Source organism: Solanum pennellii, chromosome 2 (genome assembly GCF_001406875.1).
Source record: "Solanum pennellii chromosome 2, SPENNV200".
NCBI lineage: Eukaryota > Viridiplantae > Streptophyta > Magnoliopsida > Solanales > Solanaceae > Solanum > Solanum pennellii.
The window spans coordinates 39071548-39079121 of NC_028638.1; the positions used below are offsets into that span (position 1 = coordinate 39071548).

Here is a 7574-nt window from a genome sequence, read left to right on the forward strand (position 1 = left end):
AATGTCCTTTTGGTTAAAAAAGAAATTGATGTACCCCATTGAAATTTTGACAATTATTTTCGCTCGGACTCCAATGAGCACAATCAGGCTAACTTTATTTTACCCTTTAATATATAAGTTCAGCAAAGCTACATACAGAAAAAAAGAAAAAGAATAACTTTTATAGTTTGATGACTAATTTTGGAAGTGAAACACAAATCAGTAGACATAACGGGTCCATTTCTCCAGCTAATATATACCAAAAAACCTTGAGGTTTATTGCAAGCGTTTTTTCTTTCTATTTCTAAGAATTCCCATCAAACAAGAAAAGAACTAATTAGCTTATTTAACACTTTCTTGTACTATATACATTTGCACAATATGGGCATCAAAATGTCATGACAATTTGGATTAAACTTCAAGATCACTTTTATCATTATCAGAATTTGGAATTCTAGACTAGGTTTATGATATTATTTTGTCCAATATATATTTAGTAGTGTTTTTTGTTTTTTGTTTTTGTTTCTTGTGTAACCGTATTGAGATTCAATTAGATTAAAAAAATAAAAAATCACATGATTTGTATTGCGCAAAAACATGTAGTTACTATTTACGATTCAAGATACGCATCATATACAAGAGTTTATAATCAAACTTCTAAACAAAGTGTATTTCGTAATTTTTTTCAGCATATCTATCCCATTGCCAAGTTTCAACTATTTGGTGACACGCTTGCTTGCCCAGAAAATAAAATTACTACCAAATAAGAGTTTTTTTAGTTTAATTTTTATTAAAATAACCAATTGGTTGTTTTATTTATTTATCAACCAAACAAAAACATTGATTTTTTTACCACAAAAAGATCAGATGGAACGGAATCATACGTAATCTTCCATTCGGTCTCAAATTGAGCCTCGAATACAAAATTATTTGAATGGGTATGAGAGTGGACCAGCGTATAAAACTCAAACTTTCTCAAAAAATAATTTACATTATATATATAATATATATTTTTAAATTATTTATATATATATTAATTTTGAATCACCCCAATCAAAAAGAAAGTTAACCTAGTAAAACTGTAATTTGTATATAACAATCACATATTTATATTTTTTATTTTTCAAACTCTCTAGAATAGAAATTCTAAATCTTCTGCTATTTATACAAATAATAATTTTGGTGAAAGATGAGGATGGTGTGACGTTATTATTATTATTAAATACGAGGTACATTGTCAGAAAGGTATTGTCCATTGGTGTGTTTCAAGAGCAATATGTGGGGCCCTTTTATGTACTCTTCGATTCGACTATTCTGGAAACTATTTCCTTTTTGGCATATTATTCCACTTTCCTTTTTCTCTAACCAAACTCATTCACATTCATCTTATTCCAAAAATAACCTTCTCTATTTTCCCAATTTACTGTCCTACTCTTTTTCTTTTTTCCTACATCAATAATAAGGTCAAAGGTGAAAAAGTGGAGACATAATAAACAAAAAATTTATGCATACTAAGAATATATATAAGAAATTATCAATAAATAAAGATGATCTAGTATCGCTATAAATTTAAACATTCATATAAAATTTATTTTAAAAAATCACTTTGAAAATATTATCAATCTCCAATTTTAAGATTACACGTTCAACGGAGCAGAGAAAAGCGTAAAAAGAAGTATATGAAACTTTGATTTGTTATATATACCTTCGAACATCCCAAAAGGTAAACAAGAAAAGCGGTGAATGAAAGCAGTAAAAAGCAAGTAATTTAAGTGACTTTGTGGGGAGTGAATGCTAGGTAGCTAATAAAAGAAGTTTTACTTGTACTGTCTTTTTCCATTATTGGTTAAAATGTACTAGTTTTACATACATATTCAAAACTAAAATAAGGGAAAATAGCTGTAACAACATGCTCCATATATAATTCTTTTTCTTTTTTGTACCAATATTTCTTCCTCGAGGAAACCAATAATTAAATACTACTATTACATAGATTTTTAGATCACTAAAAGTTGCTGCCATACACTTTTCTTTTCATTAAATAGTATAGAGAGAGTGTTTAAACGAAGACCCCAAAATATAGGATTTAAGTGGTTGTTTCAACATAAAAAAGTGGATTTTTTTTTAAAAAAAACATAGAATATTACTCAATTCTATGTCATTTAATAAAAATGGTGAATCATGTGCATTCACTACGACAAAAATAACATTTAGCAAATATAAAAATAATCTTTAATAAAGAGTAGTAAAATTTTTTATTACCATTATTTATTTATCATTAGATTCAAGATTGTTATAAACTTTAATTACGTACTAAAATATAGCTATTAAACACCTTCACTTCCATCGATAAGGTTAAAAATTCTAATCATCAAGAGAGAAAAAAATGAGAGTTTTGTAAGAAAGTTAAAAACAAACTATTGTTTTTAATTAACTAATTACACTAATAATCATATTCGATGTAGTAATTGATAGTATAATAACAATAACATAAATTTAACCTTTTAAAACAAGTTTTCATTAATTATTAAAGACTTTATCTATTCAGCGTGTGATTTTTCGAATTTCTTCATGAGTAGACAAAAAATTATATTTAGGATATGTAAATATAGAAAAAGTAAGTTCAAGGAGAAGAAAAAGTATTTATGAATGACTTAACAAGAAGGGGAAAACTGGTGCTTTTCACCAGTCACTTGGGAATAAAGAGATACTAGTAAGATGGTTTGGCAAGTCATAGGCACTAGCCAGTAGCCACACAGAAAAATTTTGGTACCCATATATATAGGGGTGGGTGGAGCTATAACTTTTATATATATTATTAATAAATCATTTTTAGAATGTTAGTATTACAATTAATCCTCCTTAAAAATGAGATTAACTATCTTATAGCACACTTTTTTTGTGCTAATATAAGTAAAGTCCGAACGGTTGTGGTTGGCTACTTCAGTATAGGGGTTTTAAGCTAGTCGCATAGCCTACTTTATCGCTTATTGGGCAGCTATTTATTTCTGATTGGAATTATATAGTATCAATAATATGATTATATTATTATAATTATCTTTAAAAAGTTTAAAGTTTATAACTAAAAGTAAATGGATATGTTATAGGTATTGATTATGTTTTTATAAAAAAAAAAAAAGAAGTTATTTTTATTGTTAGAGTGAAAAACAATATTTGAAATTTTGAGTTGTGTTTGATTATTTATTAATACTAATTAGAGTTGTTTTTATTTTTCAGTTAGTTGGGATAAAACTCTGGAATTCTAACTACAAACTGAATTACAAAATTTTATGGCCAAATACTTTGTTTCCTAGAATTGCATAACACATTTTATAGTTTTAATTTTTTTAGTTTTTCACGTGGTATTGGATAGTTACTAAATTTACTTATGGGAACACTTTTTCTCAAAAAGAATTACAATATTCAAATTTTGAATTTGAGACATAGTTAGAAATGGAGCTTTTATGTATTTTGTTGAAAAGAAGTATTGAGTCAGTGAGAAGTAAAAAGGAATGGAAAACACACACACTCTCTCTCTAACCTTTTCTTGTAACAACTTAACCTCTCTCTGTAAGTCATCTGTTTTCTTGTTTTTATATTTTCTTTCAACACTCACGAAAAATCTCCATTTCATTATTATAGTTCAGATTCAACTCCACATATCCATTTAGTAGAGAGAGAAAAAAAAGGAGAATATTTATAGGTGAGGAAGTTTCAGCCAGGGTCAAATTTTAGCTGAAATGAAAGAGCTAAGCAAACAAAACTCTTGAAATTCTTCTCCGATCCTTTTTTGTTTACTATTATTTGACTTGTAGAGAAAGAAATGTGGAATCTAAACAACTCTCCAGATCATATAAAGGACTATGAATCAGAAGAAGGTAAAGGTGTTGGATCCATTTCAAATTCAAGTTCATCAGCTGTTGAGGAATTATACGGTTCAGATGAAGAAGATGAATTTCTCGAACAAAGTGGACTAAAAGGCAAGAAAAAGAAAAATATTCCTAGTAAAATATTTGGCTTCTCTATGATTGCTCCACCTAGTAATAACAATAACAACGACGATAACTTGTCGTCGGAGAGTGAACCGCCGGTTACCCGGCAGTTTTTTCCGGTTGATGAGTCGGAAATCGGAAGTGGCAGTTTTCATGATAGATCTTGTAGATTTCCAAGGGCCCATTGGGCTGGAGTAAAATTCTACCAACCGGAGCCATCTGCTAATTCGCCAGCACTATTGGGGAAGGGTAGTGAGTTGTCGCAACAAGTGCAGGTACAGGTGCAGCCAATGAAAAAAAGCCGGCGTGGTCCAAGGTCTAGAAGCTCACAGTACCGGGGTGTTACTTTTTATCGGAGAACTGGCCGCTGGGAATCACATATATGGTCAGTTTCTATTAATTGATTAATGGTTTGTTTTCTTTTCTTCCTTTAAAACTCATTCATTTGGTTTATACGATCGCTCAGGGATTGTGGAAAGCAAGTTTATCTAGGTACGGTTTTTTAAAATTTATTTCCGAGCTGAAGTTGCAAAAGTTTAGTATGTTGATTTTGGCAGATTTTATATTTTGTAGGTGGATTTGATACAGCACATGCTGCTGCTCGGTGAGCTCTTTAGCATTGTTAGTTTTTTTGTAAACAATTAAAAATAAAACACATGTATATTGAAAAATGTGTTTTCTCAGTGCGTACGATAGGGCAGCAATAAAATTTCGTGGAATGGAGGCGGACATAAACTTTAACCTGGAAGATTATGAGGAAGATTTAAAACAGGTAGGTTCATGATATTATCAGATCATAGTTTGACAGAATTATTTGCTTTTCTAGCTGGAGTACAACTACTTTAGTGAATTACACTCTCTCCCTTGTCTTTTTTTAAAAAAATAATGATTCCTCTTTATCTTCAACAGTGTTTACTCTATACCCAGAGTGTTCGGAATTTAAATTTAATGAGTTAGATTTTTAGATTCTAACAACTCATTAAACATTCGAAATTGTAAACGATTCTATGGTCCATTTTCCTAAGCCATATCCAATGGAGAGACTATAGGCGTTTAATATTTTTTGACATGAAACATTTTGAATTTACTTCTTCCTTGTGTTGTAATATTGGTTTTGGTTTGTTGTATATGTATGATGTAGATGAAGAATTTAACGAAGGAAGAATTTGTTCATGTACTGAGGAGGCAAAGTACTGGTTTTCCGAGGGGAAGTTCTAAGTATAGAGGGGTGACATTGCACAAATGTGGTAGATGGGAAGCTAGAATGGGTCAATTATTGGGCAAAAAGTATAATATTTTATCCTCAATTTATTTTGTTGCCAAATGTCATTAAGCTTGGTAGCTATTAATTTCTAAAAAAAATATTTTTGAATAGGTACGTTTATTTGGGACTCTTTGATACTGAAAATGAAGCTGCCAGGTTTGTGTGGTGATGAATTTATTTTGTATTTTTTGCACTACAATTGCTGAAAAATCCTCTTTTTTATTCTTTTTATAGGGCTTATGATAAAGCTGCCATCAAATGTAATGGCAAGGATGCAGTCACTAACTTCGATCCTTGCATTTATGAAAATGAACTTAATTCATCTGGTACGTTTGTGTATTTGTTCTTTTTTTTGGGAAAAAAAAATAAAAAAGAAGAGAGTTTTCTGACAAACATTTTTAATTGTGGTTTCTCAGAATGTAGTAATAAAGCAGCAGATCACAGCCTTGACTTAAGCTTAGGTAGCTCGAGCTCAAAGCAAAACAGCCGAGAAATGGAGGATGCTAATAAGAATCAAAATTATTCTTCTATCCAATTTGATGTTGATTGGCGACACCAAGGGTCGAAACCCATGGTACGGAGAATTTCTCTATACTCAGAATTCAAATGAAATATCTGGTGAAATTAAGGATTTTATCTCTACATTTTCTATGTATACAAGTTAAATTTACTTTTTGTAGCTTAATATCTTCGGAGCGTGATTGTATTTTCTTACTCCTTATAATAATACATGCATGATGAATGTTTGATTATTAGCAGCAACCTAGTCCACTTGATATGGAGTATGGGCGAAGAAGAAATATGTACAATGAGACGGAAACGTTGCAACTCTTTAGCCAAACGCACCTACATTCTCCGGGATCCTTCAAGACAAATAGCAATGAAATGCAAAGGTTTGGCCAATATATGAGAGCTGGTGACTCCCAAATGATTCCACCACAATTCACCTCCTCAAATTATCAAGTGAGTAACCAATTTTACATGACTTTAACTTGTTAGTTTTTTTTGTTTACTCAATCAAATCATTTAGTTTGTAGCTATTTCTCCCATCATTTTTTTAAAAGAAAAAAATCCACCACTTATTTTTTGCTTTTTTGGTAGTGATACAAGTATATGTCTGTAATACGTGGAACTAGTCATCTAAAAAAAAATAAAACAGATTACCTCCTATAAAAAGTTATATTACGTTGATAATATAATACTTAGTAGTTGCTTTGGCGGAGTATTCTAGTAAAAGATCCTGGAGTAAATATTTCCAGTATTTAATTGTTGAGTATTAGCTAAAAACCAAAATAATTTTTTAGAAGGTTAATCTAGTTTGGTTGTTATTAATTATCTAGCTAGAAATATATTTATAATTGTTAAGAATTATGATGATACAGTTTCAGTTTCCAAGCAGCAGCAATAGAAGAGATACTCAACAATGGCAAAGCAATAATGTTCCTCCTCCTCACCTATTTGCAACTGCTGCAGCATCATCAGGATTCCCTCAGCAGATATTAAGACATCAAAACTGGCCTCACAAAAATGGCTTTAACTACTCTCTCACCAGACCATCCAATTAATTTTCTCTCGAAACAGTCGATCGATGCATGAAACATTTTGTATTTAGACAAGAGAGTTAGCTAATCGCACGCACCTGAAGGAGGGTTGTGATGTAAACTATAATGTAATATAATATTTACAAGGGTTAATCTTGATGGGAAAAAAGCTTTTGAGAGATTCCAACTCTATGGATATAATTGGTACAAAGCTAACTGAAGAAGAGATATTGAACTAGATTTCTTACTCATGTAAGCTGCTATCCACAAGTACAGCTACTAAATAAATGTTTTTAATTTTTGGTGGTCTATCTTGTGACTTATATGTTGTTATTTACCAATACATAATTCTCACTTTTTTGTCCTCATTCTTTTTGACATGTAGCAAAAGTATGTTACTACTACCATTCACTGGAACCTTGTTTCCTTAATGAGTAAAAAAAGCCTCATTATTATATTGCCCATTTCTTTTCCATGAAAATGATTTGAGTTTGTCAGAAACACGGTACAACCTACCCCACTTTTTTGTTTTCTTGCATATATGACGTACACTAATAAACTAAATAACTTATCACAAAGAAAAGTCCAACATTAATCATATTTTACCATTCAGGCTCAAAAGTTCTATTACAGCATTTTTTGTTATATTTCCTCCGTTTTAAAAAGGATAACCTACTTTAATTTAGAATAGAGTTCAAGAAAAAATAATTTTAATTTCGTGCTTTCAATTTAAAGTTATGTCAAATGTATCAAAATGCCATTTAATTTTGTGGTCTTAAACATGGCACGTGAAAAGTT

The 7574-nt window shown here is 30.4% G+C and overlaps 1 protein-coding gene across 3 annotated transcripts; it reads left to right on the forward strand.

Annotated features, from left to right (window-relative positions):
- The first annotated feature begins 3463 nt into the window (after positions 1-3463).
- LOC107008903 (floral homeotic protein APETALA 2-like) lies at positions 3464-7137 on the forward strand. Of its 3 annotated transcripts, none has more exons than XM_015208115.2 (10): positions 3464-4356; positions 4438-4463; positions 4545-4575; positions 4656-4743; positions 5113-5258; positions 5347-5391; positions 5470-5561; positions 5652-5809; positions 5992-6198; positions 6624-7137. In XM_015208115.2, the coding sequence occupies exons 1-10, from the start codon at positions 3803-3805 to the stop codon at positions 6798-6800; spliced, it is 1524 nt and encodes a 507-aa protein (XP_015063601.1). In that variant the 5' UTR covers positions 3464-3802; the 3' UTR covers positions 6801-7137. The 3 variants fall into 3 exon arrangements, with proteins under 3 accessions (XP_015063601.1, XP_015063599.1, XP_015063600.1); XM_015208113.2 differs by having other exon boundaries at positions 3465-4356; positions 6618-7137; XM_015208114.2 differs by having other exon boundaries at positions 3465-4356; positions 5995-6198; positions 6618-7137.
- The last annotated feature ends 437 nt before the right edge of the window (positions 7138-7574 follow it).

Bases quoted from the DNA above. Each gene is read 5' to 3' on its own strand.
- LOC107008903 (XM_015208113.2), top strand. From the start codon at position 3,803: ATGTGGAATCTAAACAACTCTCCAGATCATATAAAGGACTATGAATCA. The intron at 4,357-4,437 runs GTCAGTTTCTAT...ACGATCGCTCAG, and splicing joins CGCTGGGAATCACATATATG to GGATTGTGGAAAGCAAGTTT. The intron at 5,562-5,651 runs GTACGTTTGTGT...GTGGTTTCTCAG, and splicing joins AAATGAACTTAATTCATCTG to AATGTAGTAATAAAGCAGCA.